We start from the raw sequence: 26,232 nt of genomic DNA, 5'->3' as shown, positions 1-26,232 counted from the left end.
GTGTGCAGAAAGCATCTGAAACCACTTTGTTTCCAGTTTTATTTCATCCATTTGGTGTTATAAATAACCAAAGAGGATATTGCTTAATCCATAAAACAAAGTGACATCATAATTTATTAATACAGAAGACACAGTTCATTGCTGTTTAAATGCCATAAAGAGCTGGAAACGGAGTAGTTTCTCAGAAGGCAGTGCCAGTGTGTCAGAGGAAATATTTCCTCAATGCCATACCAGCATGTGCAAGATCCTCTCTGAGTACCTCACCATTTTGGCCAATCCCAGCTGAGCTGCTCTGCCACATCCAAAGGCAATTTTGGTGGGGATTTCTCCAGTCTCTGATGATTTCTTTCCACCTGCCCCACTCCTCCCAACGCTTTGCTCCTGCTGTCTGCTTCTATGGAAAAGGAAAAAAACTGCAAGAGCCCCGTGGTGGGGACAGGGCTGGCTGGGCCATTTAAGGTTCTCTCACTGGTGTCTGTGGGGCAGCAGCAGGAGCCCACATGTCCTCAGGGTGTCCCTGTCCCGGCGGGGACACGGAGCTGCACGCACGGAGGAGCGGTGCCATACACAGGCTGCATACACTCGCCCCGGGCCAGCAAAGCATTTAAGCACCTGTTTACCCCTAAGCTTTTGAGTAATTCCTCTGGCCTGAGCTAAGCACAAGCTTCCCACAGCCTCCCTGCTTCCCCTTGGTCTTCCCTTGCAGGATTTGTGCACCGTGGCCTGGCTGAACTCAGGGCTGCCAGCACAGCCCTGGCATGGCACCACTCAGCACCCACCTCTTCTTGCTCCCTCCTCTCCAGAGCCAGAATTGAGTCTCTGCAGACCCCAGTCCTGCTGGCACCTCCATGGGTGAGCCCCTCCAATGTCTCAGAGGCTCTGCCAGGGCTCCCAGCGCTGGATTCAGCCACAGAGCAATTTTTGGGTATTTCAGGAGAAATTCCACCACTTCTGTTGCTGTGCTGTCTCCAAGCACCAGCCTGAGCCCACATATGGATGAAGTGCAGTGACCACATGTCCACAATAAGACGTCCCTCTGTCTTTTAGGTAACATAAACAATCTTTCTGCTACGGATAACTGGAAACACGCTCAGCAGATGTTTGCTCCACGCTCTACCACTGCCTGCCCAGAAGCACCAGTCCTCACTGCTGGGCTGCTTCATCATACAACATGCCTAGCTTTTGCAGCTTTTGGGAAGAGATAGGATCCCTTTTGGCTCCCCAGGACCCGAGCTTGTATTTTCATTTGTACTTCGTACTTTCCATACACGCGATCAGCTCCCTCCCGCGGGGACGCCCTGTTTACAGCGGCTCAGGGGGCCTCGTGTGGAACGGGCCCTGCGGTGCTGGTGGGTGCCCCCAGCCACGCTCTGCCTGCCGCTACCCCCGGCGCAGCCTCGGTGGCTCCTTCCTGCCTGCTCCCTGCACAGGCAGTGCAGCGTTCCCGGCTCCCTGGCGAGGAGCACACATCTCCCTGCTGTTCGGCAGCCGGCGGTGCGGAGTTCCTGCCCTGCTGTTTGCCCCCGAGGTGCGCTCACACCTGCGGGGCCGAGGCAGCCCGGCCCGCTGCGCGCACGGCCGGCGCCCGCACGTTGGCAGTGCGCTACCCCCCTTGCATCCCCCCCTTCTCCGGGCTATATGTGGCATTTCGAAGCTCTGACAATCTGCTTCCAAATGTTTTCCATATTTGTTCAGCCTCCTTGATTCAAATACCAGGAACAACTCGGCCGGCACAAAGCGGAGCTTTGGGGGGCAGAAAGCTCACACCCCCATCGGCGGCGCACACACACACGCACGTGAGAGCACAAAGCCCGCCGGCATGGCAAAGGAGGAGAAGAAAGCCCGGCACGGCACGGCCCCGAATTCCCAGAGCCAGACAGGGAAGGCACCCGGAGGGGAGAAAAGCACCGGCTCGACGCAGGAGTCCGCGGTGAAGAAGAAGAGGAAGCAGAAGAAAGCCAAGGGGGATCCCAAAACTGGCCAGGAGGAGGAATCCCACACTTGTTGTGGCTGCCGTTTCCCGCTGCTGTTTGCGTTGCTGCAGCTGGCGTTAGGCACCTCTGTAACAGTGCTGGGCTTCCTTATGGCAGGCATCAGTTCCTCTCTGCTAGTCAGAGACACTCCATATTGGGCTGGGATAATTGTAAGCATAAAGTCTGTTTCTCCATAAAGTGCCTTTGCCAGCATTAATGCAAGCTGCATGACGCTCCACTTTAGACTAACCAACTGCATGCACAACACCATTTGAGTTATGCTAACTATAAATATTCCTGGGATTAAGTGTCTGGCTGTACTTTCCCAAGGAAAACTGTTCCTGCAGAATAACACAGCCTTTCGTATTCTTCCCTGCAGTACCCAACAGACCTGAAATAAAATACAGGGTTGCTGTTCACTGGATGTATGTATTAGCTTGTGCTTTGCAGTGAACTCCTGCCTGATGATGCTGAAAAACAAATGTTAATTTCTTATGCTGCCTACCCTCTTTGCCCACCAAACCATAGCCATCAGGTTTTGGAAGTGAGAGCATAACTCTGTAACTCTCAACTTTTAGCTGGGCGAGGAGAGCAATGTCTGTCTCTGGAGCTTCTCGCTGTGCTGTGCTGGAGAACTGCTGGGATTTAACCCTCTTCCTGCTGCTGCTCCTGGCTGCACGTGGCCATGGGGAAGGGGATGGCACTGGTGGACGTGGCAGGGACAGGGAGCCCTTCCCAGGGCCTGCTGGAGGCTCCTGCCAAGTCAAGTTTGGAGTGACACACCAGCCTCACCACGCGGGCTGGGGGCACTGGGCAGAGGGCAGCGCCCTGCTGGGTGTAAATCAGAGGCATCCCTGCTGGGAAAGCCTGGGGTGGCACCACACACCCCATGCCCAGCAGCAGCCACCCCTGCAGGGGGGGGGGGGACAGGGTGGTGGTGCCACCCGTGGTGTGACTCTGCTGGCTGTGGGCTTGGGGATGTGAGGTTTGCCTGTGGAGGGACAGGGTCAGTGATTATCAGCCTGGGATAGGCCATGGAAATAAGTAAGCATGCAGGTTTCTTCCCTAGGCAACAGGTTTCAGGAAAATATGTCCTGAAAATATGCCCTGATGTGTTAGCACAGTCCTGGGTGTTGTCAGATTGTAAGAATTTCCAGAAAAAAAAATTGTGTTTAGGTACTTAGAGAAAAGATTTCTCAAAGCCCTGAAGAGCTATGGGAGCTCTTCATTACTTCTGTAAATGTAATTTGTTGTTAGAAGATCATCTGAGCATCTGAACTGATTGGGGTTTGCTGTGTTAATCCTGCTGGGCATCCCTTCAGAGGGTGGAAGGAGCAGGGCCTGAGCTCTCAGAGGAAGAGCTCCTCTGACTCATCACTTCATGTTTCTCTTCTGACTGAAGAGGTATCCAAGAGTTTAGTGGTGGTTTGTGGAGCAAGAGCCTGCCCTTGCTTGGAAGAGGAATTTCCTCCTGGGAAGTTTTGACTCTTACAAACCAGAGGGGAATACAGATTATAAAATAGCAATATTGGCATGTTCACTGCTCCTGTTTACTTTGAGGATTCTGGAGGTCAGATGATGTCTTTTCCAGACAGCACTGTTGCTATCACAGGTTTGAAATAGCTTTTTCACTGGAAAAAGGTGGGGAAAGAGTGAGCTGGACTGAACTAATGTGCAGCCAGGGATATGAGAAAAGCCATGAAGCAGCCCTGGCCTGTGTGAATGTCATCAGGGCCCCAGCAGCATTCATCTGAGACATCCACAAATGGCTGGCCTCCCCTGGGGAGGCCTGAAACCCCACCAAAGTCGCTGCTTTCTGAAAACAGAGCTCTAACCCCTGTTGTTTTTAGCAGCAGCTGCCAGCAGTAGTGACATTTAGATGCCCACATGAGGCCAAGCTCAGTCACTTTCAGAGCTCCCCCCCGAAAATCAGGAATAATTCTCCATGGGTGTTCCTGAGCTAATAATTCCTGACTCGGAGCAAGACTCAGCTCTCAGCTGTGGTTGGTGGCCACGTTCTGCACTGGCCAGCCAGGGGAATCCCTGGGGAAACATTTCCTGGGGAAACACTTCCTGGGACTGTGGGAGTTGTGGTTGATGCTGCAGGGTGCCCTGGGTGTTGGGAGGAGCAGTGCAGGCTGTGGGCAGCCCCATGGGGAAGGGTGACTGCACCTAGGCTCTGAGTCAGATGGGGACTCTCACCTGGGGACTCTGGTGAGATGTTGAGTCACCAGCACACTCCAGCGTGGTTTGATTCATCCCTGGCTCAAACTGGCTTTTGGTGCCCCTCTGTTTACCCTCAGGGTGGTGACAGGGACTGTCTGCTGGGGGCACATGGCCAGGCAGGCTCCTGGGCACCCACGCTGCTCTCCTGTACCCTCAGCCCAAAGCAGAAGGGAAGGAGGGATCTGGCACCAGGTCAGAGGGAAGTGAATAGGAAACTGGTGCTAGAAAGGAGAGGATGAGGAGGTGGGGCAGCCCCAGAGCCTGTGTGGAGCACTGGCTGTGGTACCATGGGAGCAGTGCAAAGCACATCTGAGGGGCAAAATGCATCAGGTGCCACACTGTGCTGCATCTGCTTTGCTCCTGTGCTGTGGTGTCTCCATGGAGGGACTTGGTGCCCACTGGGACATCAGGTGGAGATAGCCAGAAGCTGCTGAGCTGGAGATTCCAGGTGTGCAGTCACAGGGTGCTGCTGGTGAGCTGTGGTGGGGACTGTACCGAGGACTGGCCTCTGGAGAGCTGGGGAAAACTGGTCCATGAAGGAGAACCCTTGGCTAGGAGCTGCATGTGGCTGGATGTCCTGTGGGCTGTTTGTTGGGCTGCATGGAAGGTGTTAGATAGGGGATGGATGACCCCTGTGCTGCTCAAGAATAAACCTCATGGCACAAAGTGGCTTCCCAAAACTCATATATTCACACTGAAATGAGCAACAGGACAGAAAGATGTGGTGTAAAATTCCAGAGCATATTTGTTTTAGTAGAATCCCACTCAAGTGCTCTTTTTAAAGGACTTGATTAGTATTCTGAATCAAGAACTTTTAAAATCTATTATTGAGACCTTTTTAGCAACATTAGATATAATGGGTGAAGCTCATTCCTGGTGTTACTCCTTTGGAATTACACCAGGCTGGATTTGACCCCATGGCTGTTCATGCAGGATGACAGAAAAATGAAGGAAAATTGCTAATGTGTTAAATAGACCCTGATTGATTGAAAGCTGGTTTTTTTCTTCTTTATTAGTGGCAAAATGGTGACACCATTCCTTGCTGAAAATCAAGTGCTTCAGTGCATTACCATGAATGGAAAGGAACTGTTTTTAGAGGAGCAGCCAGTGGAAAATGCTAGTGAGGAAAACCAGGCAAGGCTGTCTGAATTAAATGGGAATTCAGAATTCCCCTTTCAGAATTCAGAATTAAATGGGTTCAAAACCTTACTGTGTAGGTTTGTGAGGCTGCAGCAGGCCAGGGATTGGGTTCACCATCCTGGGGAATAAATGTGGCCAGTGATGCTCTGACAGGGAGTGGAGGAGGGCTCCAAGCCTGCAGGGCTCCCTCTCCAGAGCATCAGCCCTTCCCTCCTGAGCCCCTGCAGAAGGAAACGATGCAACTTGCATTGTACCAAGAGCATTTCACCATGAAAAGCAGCTAAAACCCACTTAAAACCAAAATGCATTTAGTCCAAAAATGTGTGGGGCATGAGTCAGAAACCAAAGGAAAATTTTATGGACAGAAACTACAAAGCCTTCAGGATTTATCACTTCTTCTTTGGCTTCAGCAACCTATTCCCTGTAAAAAGCCTCTCCCCCCTTGCTAGGACAGGCAGATAAATGCAGTGAAAGCAGTGAGGGCAGCATTTGTTTCACTTGCCTGGAACCAGTTACAGTGGAGGTGCCCATGAGACCTGTCCTGAGCTCCCCAGACTGCAGGCTGGACTCCCTGGCAGTCTCTGCCTTCTTGCTGCTTTGGAGGAACTTGGACTAACTCTTCACAAACCCACTCATGGGTGCAGGGCTTTATTTTTTCCTGTGTCTTGCCACTGGCTTGGTGCATAGCTTTGGGCAAGTTACTTAACCTTGCTAAGACTTTGTTATTTCCCCTGCAAAGTGGGGTTAATAGTGGCCATCCTTCACCCCTTGCTTTGAGATCCTGGGATGAAAAGTGTTGCAGAGACAGTAGATATTAATGGTATCCTTTTCATTCTTTTTCATTAGCTTGTGGCCTTTTGACACCCAGAAGAAGTAACGATGTATTTCTCCTTGAAAAACCTACTTTAGATTATTTCCACTGCGATCAAAAGCGGAGTATCAGAGTTTTCATGGGCAAGCTCCCTTTTCAGCCCTGTTTTGCAGGCTCAGGGAGTTAAGAAAGTTACAGAAGTGCTCATCAGAAATGATTATCCAGGGTGTTTATTAGTTCTGTCAGGAAGTTATTTTAAATGTATATGTATAGATGTTCATAAAATTAGGATTTTTAAAAACATTTTAAAAAATCTGATTCACGAGCAGTTCAAGGCAGCAACTGTGGCTCCAGCTGTCACTGATTTTATTGCAAAAAGCATCCCAAAAGATCTGCCATGGGCTGAGCCCCCAGCCCAGGAGCTCTGACACTTCTCCCTGCTCCAGCCCTTCTCCATGCTCAAGCATTGGCTTCTCTGCCCTGCTGGAGGTGAGGCTGATGTGGGGCTGTGTGGTGCAACAGGCAGGCAGACTTTCAACTGACAAAGCAGCTTAATCAACCTTCATTTACCTGGAATCAGAAATGTTTATGTCTCTATAACTTTTGCTTGTTTTTGGGGAAACCATTTTCAATTTCTAATAGAAGGTGACTCTTGAAACCTGGTGCCATCAAAAAGTGATGCAGGCATCCATATTTTTTTTGGCACAGTTCAGTTAGCCATGGGCATTCAGCTTCAGTTAGCCATGGGCAAACATCAAAAGGTTTAAGGGAGGACTGCCTTGAAGAAGAGGCCAGTGCTTGTTTAGAGCCACATGTAGCACCAGAGCAGGACTCTTCAGAACCCTCTGCCCTTAAGTCTCATCCTCTTCCAAGAGTAACCATGAATTGATTAACTGAAATTCACACTTTGGTTTTGCTCAGGTGTGGAGTGGAAAACTTTGATGGGGAGAAAGATTCAAACACTCTAAAGGAATGATTTGAGAAGGTAACTGCACACCTGAGGTCTGTCTGATACCTGGCCAGGGCTGGTCTAATCCTGGATCCATCTGTGGCTTAGCCCACAGTTTGACTGCAGAATTCCTGGCTGGAATTTGTACAAAAAGCCTAGGTAAAATCTGGAGAGGGATATCAAACAGGTTTCCCCAGCCCAAGTAGCCTCATGACTATGGAGATGGTGGCTTTCACAGTCACAGACACACCCCAAACCACAAGGGGTGTTCCCAAGTACTCTCAGCCATGCTGCAGTTCTCAGGCTGAAAATCACTGCTTGCTTTGTGTGCATTTTATTTTATTATTTTATTTTATTTTATTTTATTTTATTTTATTTTATTTTATTTTATTTTATTTTATTTTATTTTATTTTATTTTTTTGATCCCTCAGGCATTTGTTCAGCCAGGACTGTATTTCTGGTTTAACAGCAGCAAAGGACTGCTGCTGCAGCTCCTGGCTGTGTAAGCAATTGTAGCCTTTGGGGGAATGAAATCTTACCTTAGCACAAGTGATGAGCAACTGACCTAAACAGCAAAAATTATTATGGAAAAAATAGCATTTCATTTGATTGGATGGATGCTCTTGCAGGGTTTTGATAATTTTACAGGATTTAAGAGAAAGTTGTGGATCTGCCAGGGGTGTTATTGCATGGCTTGAAGGGACCTGTAGTAAAGACATCATTATTTTATTCTGTAGGTGGGGCAGGGATGGGCAGTTATTGTGGGGTTTATGGCTGTTAAAAGAGTGTTTTCCTAGATGATGATGATGGCCTTTGCCTGCAACCACTATAAACATGTTTGTCATCATCATCATCATCATTATTATTATTATTATTATTATTGCCATTATTTCTGGAAGTAACTTATATGCAACTAAATTGTCCTTAAATTTAATAAGAAGTCTGTAAGGGGTAAAAAAAAAATTAGGGCACAGTACCTCTGTGCTGCAGACTGGCTTCTTTCACACGTGACAGTGAGACCCAGGCTGACCTAAGGCTGATGAAAGCTGGCAGTGAAAGCTGCCTGCAGCACCCACTTTCATCACAGCTTCCTCAAACCTCATAAAGCCAATGAACCTCAGTGCTGCTGTCTGCAGCAGCCTGTAGAGATGTCTGGCACCAGAGGTGATCCAGGTTTATAATGGCAAAGCCAACAGGGACAGGTTTTTTCCTGCATCAAAATCTGTGTCCAGTGGGAGTGTTAGATTTGGTGGATAAAGCAGCTTCTCCAAAGGTATAGACAGGAGCTAAGCCTTGCTGTATCTGATAAGGTGGGAGAGCCATCAGCCAAGTGAGGGAGAGCCAGAAACTCTTGCAGAGACAGCTGCAAGAGATCATTCTTTACCTGTGTCCCTAAAAACAGAAAGATCCCCAGTGTCTCCAAGTGAGCAACTACAAAATAACTTGTCCATAATGGAGCTGTCTTCCTAATTCTATTAACAGTAATTTTCCTCCTGAAGTTTGACCTTACATTCTCATTAAATAGGAAGAGTCCTCCTGTGGGTCTCAGCAGTGCTGTGTGGCATTGCAAGGTGTACCTGGGAGAGGTTTTGTCCTGCAGTGTGTTTGCTTCCTGCCCCTAAAAATTGTGGCAGGAGGTTCTCGCTAACGAAGCCCCCATACAAAGAGCTATACTGTGTCTTTGTGAGCATTTGCAGCATTTGCCTTGTGATGTGGCACAGACACAGGATGCTCCTTAGAGCCAGGTTTTTGTCTCCTGCCTTCATTTCTTAGTGGATGTTCCCAACCCTCCTGCTTTACCAGCCAAGGTTTTCAAGATGCTCTGGGTAGGAGGTAGTTTGCTAGAGCAAACTACCTATTCTACATTTGGGCTAAAATTTTAGCAATAACAAAAGGAAAACCAGTTTCACAAGCATACAGGGGAGAGATGGAGACAGATTAGAGCAATCTGTGGTTTTGAAATCTGTCGGAATAAAGCAAACCACATGAATATGTCAGCGTGCAAAGATAATGAGTGCAAACCGCAGCGGAAATTTGTGCCCTACGTGTTCATATTTCCTCTAATTACACCCAACCTTCCTCAGCCCTGCCACGTGGTGTCCTTGTGCTCCTCGTACACCTTGTGCTGAATCCTTGCAGGAGCAGATGGGATAGCATGACAACATGTTCCTGCCCTCTTTGGAGTGGGAGCAAGCTGGAAAGTTTCTCCTCCTCTTTTTGATTTTGGCTTAAAAAACCAACAATTCTTAAGTCACTTTTCAGCCCTGAGGTGTTCCTGCCCAATGGGAGGAATGCCTACTGCTTCCCTCCAGAAAGAATTATTAAAAATTTTATATAGCCTAAATATTTAAATTCTTCAGCCAGTGTTAGTAAATAGCTGTTCTCCTGGGTTGTGAACTGGGGGGATTTCACAGGGTGTGCCTTAAGCAAAATGAAATCTCTACCTTTCCTAAATACTTCTGTATCACATTTCGGTCTTTTTCTAGGCAGTGCTTTCCAAAATTAAATTCTTCCCTTGGATAACCTTTCACGTCACTACCTATTCACGAAGGGGTGTGTTAGTCCATATGGAAATTTTGAAGTAGGATCTTGAAATAAACTGGAGTTGAAACATGCACAGAAATGCAAATTCCTGGATTTCTGGGTAACAGTTGACCAGAGCTGATCTAATTAAGTGCCATCCTGCAGGTCTCAGAGAATCTGTTTTATTTGTGTAACAAATGCACATCGATTGGTGGCAAGCACGTGCTGAAGTGGGTTCAATTGCATTTTATGTTGTGTGCTCAGTCAATAAAGCATGGGAAATGTGTGCTTCACACTGGGATGTGGCAGTGGCTGTTGCAGCACCAGGATGTGGGATTACCTAATGCTGCTTAGCAATCAGCATCAACAGCACCTGTAACACGCCTGCAGCTGTTATAGTTACTTGGAGGCTCCTAAAAAATACTTACTGTGGATTTTTATAGTTATTCTGTTACACTTCACAGGTGTAATTCAAAGCTGATCTATTAATAATGTATAAAATAGCAGCATAGAGCTGTTTCCTATATAAACGTTCCACGCTTTGGTTTCCTCCAAGGAGTGAATTTACCTTTAAAGAGCTGAAATGTTAAACATATGGGGGTCATAATTCTCAGCCACGTTATTTTTTACTGCCACTTAGAAAAACACACATCTCTGGTTAAAAAAAAAAAAAAAAAAATTAAAAATGTTACTGTGTTCTTATAAAAGAAATGCTTAAGCTTTCCAAAATATCCTGGCCAAGACTTGCCGGAATCCTGACCCAGTGTAATCCTTTATAAATACCTCTCTACAAATGTGCCTCTTCAAGTGTCCCTGAGCATATTATTTAAATCCCAGAGGACCTTTAGAAAGCATGTGCAGGAATGGAACTGCTTTTAAGTGATAGCCCTTTGTATGGGAAGTTTTCTGAAGAGGGAGGTCTGATCCTGCCACATGTGAAGCCAGCAGGAGTTTTTGCAAAAGTTGTCCGAGGCACTTGATGGCAGAGAGAAAATTCCAGCATTGGTCTCTGCCCTCGAAAATGAATGCAGCCCTGTCAGCCCTCTGTGGTTAAATGGAAGGGGAAGGAGGAGTGGGAACAGTCCCATGATGTCTCATGGCAGTCACCTGGAGGCAAATCTGGCTCTTGGTCCATGCAAGTGTAAATGTCCACTAGTGTAGCTGAAGCAAAGCAAATTTGATTTATTGCTCATAACAAGATCCTTCAGCACCAGATCCTGAAAATACTTAGGTCCAGCTTTGATGTAAGGAGCCCCTATGATTTGTCATGAATTTTGGGGATATGATGTTAAGACAGTGTGTTTAAGCTTATTTTTTTTTTTTAGTTCTTGCTGCAGGTTCTCTCCTTCAGCCATTACTGCCACTGGGGGAGTTTATCATTTGGATATTATCATCAATAGAATTTCTTATGATTTAAGTTTTATGGGCATGTTAATTGAATTAAAAGATTAATATATGGTGCAGGGGACCAAGGACATAGGTGATTAATTCTGAGAAATAAAACATGGTTCAGTCACACAGAAGCACTACAGGGCAAAAAAACCCCAGCACTGAAGGACCTTTGACAAGAAAGGTTGTTTTTTTCCCCAGACAACCCTGTCAGCTATGGCTGTCAACAATAAAAAGAAAGAAACAAATAAATTGGAGGCCGTGTGTAAGTCACAGGACCAGAATATAAATACACATGACATGGAAAGGAGTAAATAATACTGACGCATTCTTTAGAAATGTTCTCGGGCAATACTTCCTATTCATGTCCCACTGAAATGACATGAAATAAAACTTCATGGGGAAAAGTGTTACTAATTGTCCAGGTTCTTGAGGGACATGGCTCTGTGTGTGTTGGGAGGTATTTATTCCAATAGGGACGTACTTCTCCTTTGCAGGGCTGCTGCCTTGGGCCTTGCACCAACAATGCAGGTGCAAAAAGTTTGATACTTTCTGCAACAGATCATAAAAGGAACATGTTTTTCCATTACTGTCCAAAAGGACAGCTGGGCATTTTTCACTGCAGGTCAAGCTCCCTGTGGAGCTGGAAATCTGGATGTGAGCAGCACTTCCAGGTCATGCAGGTGGAGATGGGGCTGTGATTGAGCTCCCCACTCCTGCAGGCATCTCCATGGCATTACCTTGGCAAAGGCAGCTCACATGTGGCTCTGACCAAACAGGACAAATCCCACTGCTCTGGAAAAGCAGAAAGCCTCAAATTAATGACAACTCTTCCAAACTTCAGAAGTAAAATTGAGAAGGTAAAAAAAATACAGAATTTTGCTGCAGTCACTGAGAATTAAGAGCTGTCATTTATAACCAAGATGCTCCTAGCAGGAAGGCAAAGACTTGGTCCTGGTCCTGCATGTAGAGAGGACCTCTGAAAGGACAGCGCCTGATCTCATCCAAAGTCCCCACTAAGGCTCATCACACCTAAAATGGCTTCTAAAGGTGTGATTTGAAGGGTCATTTAAAAACACATGCATGCCATCAACTGACCTGTTTTTCCAAGGCAGCTCAAACATGCACAGTTTCCTCCAAACACAGCTCCAGCTGCCAACAGTCTCTCTCAAGCCCAGATCCAGCCCCACAGGGAACCCTCACCTGGTGCCTGGTACCCAGCTCCTCCATCCAGGGGATGAACTGCCAAAAAGCAGCACTCTGCTGCTCCTAAGTCCTCCTGTCAGGTTTGCTCACTGATCCTCCAAAAAGTGGGAGAGGAGGGCACTTGACCGGAGTGCTTAGCACAGTGTGGGGACACACTGTTTTCTAAACACAAAAAAGCAAATCATATTCATTGGTTGTTGCTCAGAGGAGGATCTTCCCTTCTTACCTGGAAAATGCCAACCTGTGAGTACCTCCTTCTGCAGATAAATCCAGAAATAATAATAAATATGGCTAAATGAATAAACAAGCATGCAAATACTTTTCCATTACTTTTAACCTTCAGCAATTAATGCCACAGGGCTAAAACACAGTTTCAGATTGCAGGGGAGATGGACATCTTCTTTAGTAAGGTGTCCACTCCAAAAGAGGGTGAAAGCCTCTGCAATAAACTCTGCTGCTTCTTACCCAGTGGCAGCCATGGTTTAATGATTTAAAACTTGCATGGGTGACATAAAAACCCTGTCAGCACCCAGAGCTACATAGGATGGTGATCTTTGGGCTTGCAAGCCCAACTTCAGAAATCTTCTGCTCTTTTTTGATGGTTGTGTGGGCAAAAACTCAACACACATCCTGGGGGCTGTTGCTGTGCTGTGTCTTTGATGACTTTGCTTCCACACTGCTTCTTGAATTATGGTCCTGCAAACACAGAAAGGTGTCTTGGCTTTGGGGAAAAAAAAAAAAGTGTTTTGTGTTTTGTGTTTTTTAACCTTGACACATTTTACATCTCTTCCCTTGCAGGTCTGTGTGGTGGCCTTAGTGGGATTTGTTCTGCTTTGTATCTCGTACCAACCTGATGAGAAGACGTGTGCACAGTTCACAGTGAAGGTACCTGAACATTTTTTAAGCATTTTTTTTTTCTTCTCATGTCATTAAATATAATCAAAAAAAGTTGATACAGGGGATATTTTTAAGACCACAGGATGAGAAGTGAAAATGCACCTGAAATGCAGGAATGGTTTTCTGTTACTTTCCAGGCAGCCAAGGAAGAAACTGTATCCTATAAAAGGGAAACTCTAATAACATTTCAAATCAGAACAAGATACCGTTTTATTCACCATGTTTTAGGAATATAGACAAAGCTGGAATAATTTGGGAAGTGTTCAGAGAGTTTAAGTTGATTAAGTGGAGATAGTGAGTGGGCTAAGAAGTAAGGTGGCATAAAATGAGTCCACTTAAACCAAGGTTTAATATTTAATGGGAAAGTACTGGGAAAGCACAGGGACATGCATTCTCCCACAAAGCAAATTCCCATCTGAGCATTGCAGGAACTGCACCATACCCCACCTATGTCTCCAAAACTGCTTTGCTGACACTGGTGAGCAACTAGAAGAGCAAGGCTGAGAACGCTTGTTTTTAACACCATTTTTCCTGAGCTATTTTTCCTTATTATTGTAATTTTCAGGGCTCTTAATATTTTGCAGACACATAATAACCGAGAAAAATACCGACGCAAGCAGCACAAAATAACAGTGATTATTAACTGGGAAAAGGCAGAAGGAAACAAAATGCAAGGAGCAGCTTTTCAAACCCTGGCATCCATCCTCCCTTAGAAATTAGACCCCGGTGTGTCTTTTGTGTCTTTCTCGAGCTTCTCCCGTACTTAAAGAAAAAAAGGGAGAAGAACAATTGTGCCTGCCCTGTGGCTGCCTCCACATTGTCCCTTGTCACCTTTCTGCCCCCAAGGAAGGTTACTGGGCTGGGCAGGGGCTGCCACGCCAGGCTTTTTACTGCCTGCCCGCAGCAGTAAATTGAATTTGGCATCCAGGCAGGAAGGGAGTCATCCCTCGTGTTGGGAAGGGCATGTCGGGCTGGGCAGCTCAGATGTCTCTGCCACCCACCCTGACGGTAAAGAATGTGAGGCATCGTTCCCCGTAGGAAAACAGACATTCTGGAATTGCTCCCGAGGTGATGTAAAATGGGCCATTCCTCATCACCGGGCAGAATTAGAGCTTAAATCTCCCTTGTTCAGTCAATGGTCCATGGACTGTTGCTTACCCAAAGCACCCTCCTCCCCAAAATCCCCCTTCCCAGCATTTCCTATTCAGCATGCCACAGAACTTCATCATTCCCAGGCTGTTCACCTCTCCTGTCCCACGTCCCTGCTGGGAGCTGTTATGCCACAGTTTGGAATAACAGGACAAAAACAAACAAAAAAAAAGGCTTCCGTCTAAAGGGCTCATACCTATTTTAACAAAGTAGGAGCTAAAACTCTTCTCCAGGACTTTGATCACATAGGACTCATCTACATCTCCAGTATCACTTCTCAAATCCTTGAATTTCAGTTAAAGGCTGTCTCTGAACTAAAAACAAGCATTAACTATGACAAGGCTGAGGATGCAAGACTGCAGTCATGAGACAGATTGTTCAGAGGGTTGTTCTTTTCTCCTTGAGGGACTGAAGCTTCATCAAGCCCTGCAGTAGGGTTCAGCCCAATCCACTCCGACCATCCTTACCGGGTGTGGCACAGGTCCTGCCCTCACACTGATAGCTGGTTCTCATCAGCCAAGCATCATCCTGCAGGAAAATCCAGGCTGAACTTCCTTGGAGTGCATTAAGCACCCCAAGTTCCCTTGCACAGCCCAAGGATCACTGTGAGAGGAGGACCACACACACACACTCACACAGAGAGGGCTGGGGGATTTGGGTCATTCCCCAAGGTGACCCTCTGACCACTGCAAGCGACTCCCTCGGGGTGGAAAACGGGAAGAGACCTGTACAGTCCTCTCTGCCTCCCTCCCTCTCAGCAGCTGCTTCTTTCATTTCACACTTGCATGAGCCCTGGATCCTGTTAAAGAAGGAGGTGTGAGAACTGCTTTCGGCAGAGGTCCCTTCCCGAGACTGCTGTGGGTACCCGCAGTGTGCCATGTGTCCCTGAGAAAGGGAGGCCACCCAAAGAGAGGGTGGCTGTGCCTTTCAGGGGGGCAGAAATAGCCAGTGGGTGCCACACAGGAATATCTTGAGCCATCCTGTGGAGCTCCTGGGCTCTGTGCTGACATTTGACAGATCACTCCCTGCAGCCCAGGGTATTGACACCCTCTGTTCCCGCACGCCCAGCCCACGCCGTGACACACCACGGTTCCTGTTCCCTGCAGGGGCTCATGCCTGAGCACCACCGCCCTCAAAAGGGGCCTCCTGATCCACCTCTGCTTTCACCTCTGATAACTATGAGCAGCCTTTTCCATGAGGAACTTAATCCATCTTCCTGATACTTATTTCAATTTAGTCACGGAGGACAACTATTGCCAGTAAATATTGCTAAAATGTCCCTTCCTCATATGAGGAGCACGAAGGAAGATGAGCTGCCGTGCTCTGAGGTCATTGTACACTGTCTCTCCCCACTTCCCTTTTCTCCTATTTAAGCAGCAATTGCAGTGCCTGTCTCTCTGAAGCTGTTAAAAACCAGTTTTCCAGTGGCAAGTCCTGGTTCCTGGGCAGAGCCCACCACACAGTTGTATTTGTTATGCTGCAGTTGCCTCCAGGTCTGGCATGTGATTAATCTGCTGATGAAATCTCAGCACTCACTGTCTTGTGCTTCCTCAGAGGCAGTGCTTGCATTTGGCTCACCTTTGATATTTGGGAACGTGTTCATTTTCAGCAGCTCGCAGAGAGATTCCTCTGCAAACATCTTGTGAGAATAATAAGCCTTTTGGAAATTGCCCTGTGTCCCCCATGCATCTCCCTTTGCCTCCAAGGATTATCATAAGAGCTGCCTGTGTATTCAGATTCTGAGATTTCCTTCCCTTTAGGAACACAACAGACAAATTCTCCCTTACTGTACCTGGAGCATAGATTAGGCTCTTGCATCTTGACTTTGCATAGAAGTTGTTAGCTAAATAAAATGCCTGCCAAGGGAGAATCAGGCACATGGTGCAGTCTTGGCTTAGTGTCCCATCTATTAGGGAGGCCCGATTCTGTCTTCTGCTGGGCTGAATCCAGGGACTTCCACCAGGACTTCTATATCACAGAACAACCAACATTTGTCCATTTTCTGTTTTCCCCATCGAACACATTTGCACCATCTTTGAAAACAATGCCATTGGCTTATGAATTACCACATCTTGGTTTGGAGGGGGTCCATCAGTCAGCAGCACTCCATCTTCTGTATGCTTCATAAGAGGAGGTGGCCCCATTTTCCAGTTTCACCTTTCCCATGGACCCTTCCCTTGAAAGCTGTGGGGGCAAAGTAATTGCATTTAATAAGAGCCACCCTCATTTCAAGCTGCCCTTGGTTTAAGGCCACAGGGGAAGTAATTAAATTTAATAGCAGCCAGGTCTTGGAAACTAAGATCTTTCAGTAAGAATTTGGTGATATGAGGGGGAAAATGTACATAGTGCTTCAGGACCTGCAATAATCCCAAATATTTTTTTCAAGCTGGCAACCAAACAGAAAATTGATTCACAGTGTAGTTCTAAGATAAATGCACCAGGAGTGTGAATTTTATCAAGACATACATAGTTGGAGTTTCAAGGTCAAAAAAAAGCTTTTATATTGATATTTTGCTTGCAGTATTGAGGTTAAGAGAGAGAAAGAGAGAGAGAAGATGCTGTTTAAAATAACAGATTCCCAACCATACCATGTGTCTGACAGATAAGACGCCAAGGAAAATAAATGTTTTTACAGTGCTGAACAGAACCAAAAAATACAATTTTGGCTAAACACAGAACATGATTTTAATATACATTCACACATATTTTGTACGCAGTGCAGCAACTGCCAATTCCAGCTATCAAAAGCAAAGGGAAGCCCATATGTGCTGGTATCCAAAGCTCTCAGGTGAATCCCAGAGTGTCAAAGGCTCTGACTTGCTGCCAGTTTCCATGTGTTTGTGGGGGTGGACTCTGCAGAGCTACCCTTGATAAAAGCCACGCTGTTTTTAAGCTGCCACTGTTGTGAGGAGCAGTGGAGGTGACGAGCAGACCCTTGTCCTTCTCACACTGTAGCACTGGGAAAAGAAAGGTGCTTGCTGCCCTTTCACGCCTGTGAAAGACTTCCCCATGTTTAGGGGACAGGTTTTGGAAGTAGACTGAGCACAGCACACACTTTTTTTTTGTGGAGATCTGCATTCCCATTCCACAGTGGGACCTGGGAAGCAAAAGGCTGGCTGCATCCACAGGGCCTAAAGTGAGAGATCAGCCACCCCACTGCCTGATTTGCAAGTATAAATCAGATTTGTTTCAACATGCAAACCGAGAATAACACATAAGCAAAGTCTCAAAAACAGCTGAGCTAGAGCTCAGCACAGCCTGGGGTAAGATGGCAGCCCAAGGCTCATCTGCTCAGCTCTGCTTCCAGGCACTAATTTGTCTCAGCTGATGACCGTGGCTCCTGTCAATGCAGGTATGACTGGAGAGGAAAATGCTCCTTCCCTCTCTAGAAAGTTTCTTGATGTAAAAACACACCAGTTCCTTGGTGCTCTCCCCAGGACTCCAAATTGCAAGGCAATGCTCATATAAAACATGCAAGGCAAATTCTTGAGATGACCTGCTGAACTTCTCATCACAAGGAGCCTTGCTTGCTGAAGCACCCAATCTCCAGACAGCATTCCTTGTGAGTTTCTCAATCTCTATGAAGCTGGAAAAATGGGGATTTATCTTTTTTTTTTCCCCCTTTCTTTCAGCTGCTGTATTTTCTCCTGAGTGCCCTGGCTCTGGTTGCCTGTGTTTTGGCAGTGGCTTTTGCTGCACACCACTACTTGCAGCTGACCAAGTTCACCTGTGACACCATCCAGGATTCCTGCCAGTGCAAACTGGACACTGCCGACCCGCTGGGCCGCACCTTCGTGTACCAGGACACCGACTGTGACAGTCTGAGCAGTATGCTCAGCCTGTACCTCCTCCTGCAAATGGCTCTCAACCTGGTGGCAGCCCTGGTGTGCCTGCTGATGTGCTTCGTGGTGTGGAAGCACCGCTACCAGGTCTTCTACGTGGGCGTTCGCTTCCAGCCTCTCACGGCCACCGAGGGCCACGGGCAGCAAGTGTAGGGGCTGGGCTGGGCTGGGCTGGGCTGGCAGGGGCTTGTGGCCAGGGATGGGAACTGCCACCACAGGCACTGCAAAGGGATGGGCCCTTGGAAGGTGTTTGATGAGGAAAAATGCTCACACGACTTTAGTGAATTTATTATTCAATTCTTTTGGGAGCATTTCATACGGCTGCTCTTGAGAAAAGGCCTCTTTTGAGATTAGCTAGAGGTCACAGAGTCCTAAAGATGCAGCTGTACAAATGCTCCCTACAAAGGTTCTGTAATAGCCATGGATTAAATCTTTGGGAACTCATCTGCAGGGCTACAGCCATTACAAAATAGGGTCCATTTCCCTCTTGCCTTCAGAGAAGCTATGCCAATTTCTACTAGATAAGGATCTGATCCAAACTGCTTAATTATATCAGTGGGAACATGCTTTGGGAATATATCATATCTTGGTGCTCTGGGTGTAATCCATGCTAACCTGATGGGAATTTAACATTCAGGCAGGGATGAGGGAGGTCAAGACCTCTACCAATGCAGGTTGAGACCAACACCAAAGTGAATATATTGATGGCTGCCATATAAAATATACATATAACTTTTCAGAGTTGTCAATAATGATATAGGCTACGTAACTCAATTACTAATAAACAACAAATATGAGTGAGTTCACTGAAGGTTCTTTGGTGGGCCCTGCTTGAAATCCCAGGCAGATTTCTGATGTTTGGGAGAAAAGATCAGTTTAAGGAACCTTGAGTTGCACTCCTAAAGTAGAGGGGACCCTAAATCAGTAGTCATGTTGAAAACTATGTCCCTAATGCTCTAATTGCAGGCTGACAAACACGGATTTTAGCCAGTTCCACCAATTATACTTCAAGCACAAAAGGCCAAATGCATTTTGGTGTAACTCCTCTGAAGACAATCAGCCTTACACACCAACAGTGGAGTTGGGCCAACAGCCCTGAAAGATATATCCCTGCAACAATGAATGTTTTTAAAATGGGCTGGAGGGAGGGAAGCAAGAAGAGACTGCCAGTCTCCCAAAGACATCTCTGATAATGATGAGGGCAACAGAATAACGATTCTTAATGAGGATGGAAAAACAAAGTGTATTTAAGCAGTGCTTTTTCACCCTGAAAGTGCAGCTCTAGAAGTGCTTTACATCTCATTAGCCCTTATACCAAGACAACTACGTTGGTTTGTCCCTTGAACTGCCATTTCCACTTGCACAGCATGGACAGCTAAATTTAGGAGCAATTCCTAATTGGCAGCATTTGGCACTGCTTCCTGATCCATATCTATGCAAGGGCAAGCCAGCTGGTGCTCACACCCTGCCATGACGAGGGATTTCCCGATCCCAGCCAGAACAAGGATGTCTCGGAGGTGGGGTGGAGCAATCACATGCCAGAAAAATTGTGCCATAATCACTAGCTAGGAGGAACCAAATGAAATTTATATAAGGCTCTAAAGAAAAAAACAGCCAACTTTCTGCAGCCAAAATAGTCATCAAAAAGTCAAAAACCCAGACTGGCACAAATCTAGCTGTCGAAGGAGCTCTGATCCCACCAAAAAAACTGTCTTCCATCCGGTGATCGTCCACACATCGTCCAGGGGCTAGACCATCAAGCCTCCAGGGTCAGAAGGTGGCAGGGTAGTGAAGTCTCCTGTGGCCCACCTAGAGCACTGCTGGGTGTAGGGGCTGTAGTTTTAGTCATGGAAAGTGCCTCTGGAGCAGACATAGCATCACCAAGGTGCCCTCTGCCAAGCCACAAAGCGAGGAGCTGCAGGACATGAGGGGTTTTGAGATCTGCTTCCAAATGACCTTTTTTATTGCACCTAAAAGTAACAACCACTCCTAAGCCTGGCTGCAGGGCACATTTGCAAGGGTGCCCATGTCACCACCCACCCAAAGACCTCAGTCTGCCTCCCAGGCACTGCTGGGGCAAGCTGAAACAGGAGAGGACTGGGATGGCAGGCTGGTGGTATCAGACTCATCCTTGGGGCCATCCATGCAGATCTGGCAGGAACCAGCCCATCTCCCATGGCTCTGGTGGAACGTGCTGCCAGCAGTGCTCACAGACTTGTGGCAGGGCCATGCTGCCTGGAGATGGGTACACAGGGGTGCCTCCCACCTTGTGGTGTGCTCAGGTTTGTCCCCCATCCCACACACGCCTCTGGCCGCACTCTCTGTGGAAGCTCAGGGCAGAGGATGTACCCTCCTCCTACCTGCATGGCCCTCGGTGCTCCTGCCCCTCCCTCCAGCCAAAAATGTGGGATCCTCTCTCCACGCAGAAGATAACAAGGAGCAGGAAAGGGATCAAAGGGAGTCTGAATGACAGCTGAGCTTTCCCCCCACCCTCACCACTGCACGATTGCTGACACAGCAAGAGGAAGGCTGTGCTGGCAGAGCAGGGCATGCTTCCCCCCACCCATCCCAAATGTCCCTTTGCTCAGGGGATAGCTTGGTGTGCAGCACTCCACCCTGGCCCAGCAGCATTTCCACCAGAGCTGCCCTTTGTCTCCTTAATCCTCGGACCTGTGCCTCACCCACACGTTCTCACCGCGGTCTCCCATCACCTCGCAGGTGCTGTGGATGGGGCTGGGCTGTGGTGCCTGGCCTCTGCCTGCTCACCCCTGCGCTGAGATTGGCTGGGGCTGCTCTGGGGCACGGCAGACACAGCGGGGATGATCACAGAGCTGCTGTGAATGCCTTCGGCATGTGGGCAGGGAGGAGAAGGGAGGTCTGGATAACAGAGCCTACTCCACTTAACAAGCTGTGCACCTCCATATCAGCTCACCCTCCACTTCCAGCCACGAATTCGGTTTGCTAATCAGCACAATGCAGCTTAACCCTTTGCTCTGGAAGAAAGCAATATTCATCATGTATTCTGTTGGTGGTTTATATGCTTAATGAATAAATATGGGGCATTTCGATCTAGCAAAGATGAACTTCTTTATTTCCTTTTCATGTATCTCAAGAGCATAAAATCAAAACAGGAGAGGTGGAGAAACAGACACAGAAGGTTTAGGAACTGGTTTCCCCCTGGGTATGGTTTTACAATGTGTATTTTGCTTGGATTGAGAATTTTGGAAGGTACTAATTAAAGGATTTTCACCTACCACAGCATATCCAGACACCTCCCAGCCTTTTCCCAGTGTCAGACTCCTCCTGGACTACACCAGGAGAAAGACTGTGACTAAAAGGCTTGGAAAGGACAGATGTGTTGAAGAAGAAAACAATTTTTTATAAGCCTGGGAAATTTATCTTGTAGGTGAATTCCACAGAAAGGGGTAGGATTAAACCTCTATAGACACACAGAATTTGCGAAGAGCTCGATGTAATTTACTCTCACAAACCCAGGTGTGATTCTCATTTGCACCCCGGCCACTTTACACTGTTTTCCCAGTGTAAAGGGGTTGTAAAGACGGCATCAATCATCTTTACACCTACTTCATGGCCATTTTACACAGCTAAAAGGGCCCTTTGTGTAAATGAGAACTCAAGCCCTAGAGAATTTAATAGAGAGGAGATCCTTTCTATAGACTGTGCTAGACCCTCTAATAGGGTCTATTACTGGGATATAACTCTCCGCTGGATTTTATAGCTTGGCTTAGAGATCATCAGTCTCGATTAAATTCAGTTCTGCAGAACTTTTCCAAAGGCCATAACCCTCTGCTGTCATGCCTGCTCCTCCACCCCGAACACACACAGAGTGATGGTGTTGCATGGATAACTGCTCGGGATTTTAAAAGGAGAAGCAGCAGCAGCAGCCACCACTTTCCTCAGGCTCTGAGGCATTTTGATGTCGTGCTATGCAAATGCCGAAGCAACAACAACGGCAGCGAAAAGGGAACCGAGACGCGACGCCTCCCGGGGAGCCAAAATGTCACATTCTCTGCCCCGCCAGGGCCTGTGCCCTGTCCCTCCCCTGCTGCCACGGCAGAGCCAGGGGCTGTGGGCGAAGGGGAAGCACGGCCAGGCCCGGCGCCTCGCTGGGGCTGCCACCAGCCCTCATGTGACGGCCATCTGCGCCTCGCTGGCCCGGCCGCCGCTGCGTGGGCACCGCTTGGAGCTCTGCCTAAACAACAACTCTGCGCAACAAGGCCGGGAGCTGCAATCAACTCGCTGGGCTAATTTTTTATAATTTTTTTTTTTTCCTTTTTTCACGCTCCCAGCCAGTGCAATATTTGCTCTGGGGCCCTTTCGAAAGAGAAAGCACGCTGCTAACGTGTGAGAGAAGCCGCAGCTCAGGTCCTCTATATTTAGAAAGCCAGGATGTCATACCTCGCCTTGAAATTTTCATAGTCCCCTGCACCCCACCCACCCACACACGTACACATGCTTGCGTCTGGAAAATGTTTTTCGGTCTCAGCGAAGGGTGTTGGCTTAGGGGGATTCGAGGGAGGTGCAGAGGAACAACAGCAGCTCAGGCCAGGGCGCGAAGCTCGAGGCCTCCTTAAGGCAGCGGGCACGGCCAGCACTGGGCACCCACCGCTCCCGTGGCTGCAGGGCAGGATCGCTGCTTCTTTGGGTCTGTAACACAAATCCCAAGGCATGGCCGAGCTGTTCTGAGGCGTAGGGAAGCTCTGTCCTGTGTCACGTCAGGCAGTGCTGGACCCTCGGCCAGCAACATCTTGGCCAGGTCATTTTTGAGTGGCCATGCACTGACTGCAGCACCTCTAGCAAAAACTCCAAGAAGGTGAATGTGGGGGGTAGCTCATCTCTGTAGGGTTTTTACTTTCTGCTAAATGGCTGTCTCTAGTAATCTCTACTCAGTAGCATTTATCCTCTGCTAAATTGCCTCTGTAGCCAAATATCATAAACAGTGATCGCATCTACGAAGACTGGGGTACATTTTTTTTCTGGTTTTGGTACCTGGTCTCCATACCTTTGTGCAAGCAAATGGTTGCAAGCCTCATCTAAACTTCAAACTTGTTGAGGGGGAGCTGGCGATTTCTTTTTCCTTTCTTTTTAAAGAAGGTTTGGGCAACACCTATTTAATTTGTTACCTCAGTAGTCCACAAAGCCATCTTTACATTGGAGTAAAAGATGCAGCAGGCCCCAAGGCTGGCTTACAGTGACTGGCTGCAGAAACAGCATGGAGCTGAGGCCACCCAAAGTCACCAGTGACCCCCCTCTTCACCTGGGTGCACCCTGGTATCACTGCCTGGCACAGACATCTGAGACTCAGCCACCAAATATGAGCAGCAGCCTGGTCTGAGAGGAGAGAATAACCTGCAGAGGGAGATTTGAGTACCTGCCTCTCCCTCAGTCAGATGGATTATGACTGATGAGTGCTGGGCTGACCTCAAGTTACAGGAGATATAGAGAGTGACACTGATTAAGGCAGCCCTCTGCTTTCCAAGCCATGATTGTCCTGGAAATGAGATATTTGAGCCAGACAGGGTTTTAACCCCATTTCACTCTCATAGCTGTGTAAGGAGAACTATTTTTAATTAGCCTAAAGCTAACTAAAGAGGAATTTCTCCTCACTTCAGTGTAGGATTTCTCTTTCACTGAAACTATGAGGAGAGGAATCTTTTCCCTGATCTGTTCTCCATGAGGCTGCCTGGGAGCATCACTGCTGGAGCCACAGCTGCATGCATGCAGAGGTGTATGGAAACCACCCTCATTTCTTTTTTGGGACATTTTCTTCCAGTTCCACAGCTGCCAGAGCTGACATGGGGAGGGCAGGGGAAGCTGGTGTCCCAGATCCATAATGTGCCCGAGTCAACCAAGCCCTGCAGCGATCCCCATTTATACTGACACTACTGGTCACCAGGGATTTGGTGGGATAGTTTAGGGAACAATCACACTGAAAAGGGAAGAAAATAGACATTTACACTTTCCCTTCCACCTTGTGAATCCAGGCAGGAGAACAGCACGCACATGAAGGGACCCAAGAGGAAATACAAAATCCTCCCACCCCGTTTTGCTGCCCAAACCTGCCAACACACTGAGAAACAGTGAAAACGTGCAGAAAATAAACCCCCAGAAATCAGGCACTTTGGGCTTTCAAGATCCAAAGTGTTGTTAGATTAGAAATGTGAAAATTAGTGTATTTTTATGGTTTGTCCAATTCTTCCAGACTGCCTCAGGTTAGGACCCAGGCAGCCAGGCTTCTTTGCTGTGACCAAAGGAAGAAAATATTGTAACCTGACTGGGAGAGGGGAGGGATGGGAAAGGGCAGTTTTATAGGATGTACTTGTATATCTATATATATATTCTGGTAAAGCTACTTTTTGCATAGATTCAGCTCTTTTTTTTTTTTTTTGTATGTGTACAAAAGGAAATTGTAGGATCTCAGCTGGCAAAATTCTGTGATTCTGAATCAACAGGAATTACATCTCCACTTTATTTCTAATAGAATTTTTCTGTCATCCCACCCAGGTTTCAGTGCTTCTCTTGCTTTTCCGTTTTCCAGTGAGGCAGGACTTTCCTGGCACATCCTCCCCTGCCCAAAAGGCAGTGGGTCTGTGGGCTCCATGTGAGTCACTCCTGTTTAGCCAAGGTAGGGGAGGCACAATTTGCAAACTGGCTCCTGAGACTTCTCCTGAGCTCTCTAGCCACTGATTATGATGTTACTTACAGCAAATTATCAAAAAATGACAGAGATCTAGTGCTTGAAAATCCCACAGGATAATTGCCTGCTAATAGACAACAAGGGCATTTCATTAGCCCAGGTGGCAAGTGTGACTACTGAGTGGTGGGAACAGCAGGCCCTGGTCTTAATGCCACCACATTACACCTGGAAAGGAAAATTTGGGACCTGCAGACAACAACCAGAGACGCCTCTGTGCTGAGGTGTTGCACTGAGTAAGAGAGGCTTGCAGGGCATGTAGGATCATGGGGTATGAAGGCTCATCCTCATCCGTGAGGGAAGCTGACCCCATTTGAAAGGTTCACTCCAGATGGGGCTCAGTGCCAGGCTGTCTCTACTTCTCATCCCCAGATAGCTTTGGGGTGAGAAATCGTCAGCCCTGGAGGGAAGAAGCAGGTAGAGTAGAAGAGGAATAAAGATTTGTTTGATTTGTCTTTGAGCATGGCACATCTTACTGTAAGGTTTTCCCCACTAACAGGAGCATGTTGACTGGGGCTGGTATGGAGTCTGATGGATTTTTCTTTCAGTGCCTGTATGAGGATCTGATTCAAGGCACTGAAATGGACGAAAAACTAACTCATATTTCCTGTGCCACTGAAATGGATGAGATACTAATTCATATTTCCCACACCTAATACAAAGCATCATTAGCCCTGCTACAGCACAGCAGGGGCAACACCAGCTATTAAAGAAAGCGGGTTGATTAAGGGACAACCTTGAAGACTAAAAATAGTCAGGGAAATAAGGATCAATGCCACATGAAAGCAAACACGCAGTCAGTTGTTATCACAGAGCTTTTCACGTGATGGCCTGTACACTGATCTCACCCAGAGAGTGTTTGTTTTGGACAGTCTTAAAGGGTCCGGCCCCATGGATTGGCAGCAACACGTATGGAGTGATCCGAGAGCACAGGCCTGATCCAAAGTCCATGGAAGTCAAGGCAGTGACTTCTCCGAGCACTCCCTGTAGGAATCACTCTGGGTTTGGAAAGATACATTGCAGTTAAAGACATTGGTCTGGGCTTAGGGAAAATGTACTGACGCTGTCACTGTCACTGTCAAATCCAGCCAGAGACAAGTGAAAAACAGAGGGGTTGTAGCTAATAAGTGCAACAGAGAATGAAAATAAAGTGGCTGAAGGAAAACTTGAGCAGTCAAGGGAAAATGCAGCAAGTTCAAACAAACTGCCTTGGCCCAGACACATTGCACAGAACATGCAGTGATTTGAAGGGAAAGAGAAGGATGGCAGGAACTCAGCATCCCACTTTTTCACAAGCCTCAGAAACATCGCAGGCGATGCGAGGAGAAAAAAATACATGGCTTTAGTCCTGTCTGGGAACATGTGGCACAAACTGAGGCAGAGGAGATTAAACTTGGCTTTGCCCTATTTC

General features: G+C 47.4%; 1 protein-coding gene across 1 annotated transcript; it reads left to right on the top strand.

Annotated features, from left to right (window-relative positions):
- The first annotated feature begins 1,450 nt into the window (after positions 1-1,450).
- Positions 1,451-21,183, top strand: SSPN (sarcospan). The gene is made up of 4 exons (XM_036405072.2): positions 1,451-1,528; positions 1,696-2,143; positions 13,017-13,103; positions 17,897-21,183. The coding sequence occupies exons 2-4, from the start codon at positions 1,820-1,822 to the stop codon at positions 18,257-18,259; spliced, it is 774 nt and encodes a 257-aa protein (XP_036260965.1). The 5' UTR covers positions 1,451-1,528; positions 1,696-1,819; the 3' UTR covers positions 18,260-21,183.
- The last annotated feature ends 5,049 nt before the right edge of the window (positions 21,184-26,232 follow it).

This window comes from Molothrus ater, chromosome 5 (genome assembly GCF_012460135.2).
Source record: "Molothrus ater isolate BHLD 08-10-18 breed brown headed cowbird chromosome 5, BPBGC_Mater_1.1, whole genome shotgun sequence".
Classification (NCBI taxonomy): domain Eukaryota; kingdom Metazoa; phylum Chordata; class Aves; order Passeriformes; family Icteridae; genus Molothrus; species Molothrus ater.
The sequence above is the reverse complement of the archived record's forward strand: the minus strand, read 5'-3'. Positions and strand labels throughout refer to the sequence as shown.

What these genes read in the sequence shown, in the direction of transcription:
- SSPN (XM_036405072.2), top strand. Translation starts at nt 1,820, where the DNA reads ATGGCAAAGGAGGAGAAGAAAGCCCGGCACGGCACGGCCCCGAATTCC. An exon ending in CATATTGGGCTGGGATAATT is followed by an intron (nt 2,144 to 13,016) that starts GTAAGCATAAAG and finishes CTTCCCTTGCAG; the next exon opens with GTCTGTGTGGTGGCCTTAGT. An exon ending in GTGCACAGTTCACAGTGAAG is followed by an intron (nt 13,104 to 17,896) that starts GTACCTGAACAT and finishes CCTTTCTTTCAG; the next exon opens with CTGCTGTATTTTCTCCTGAG.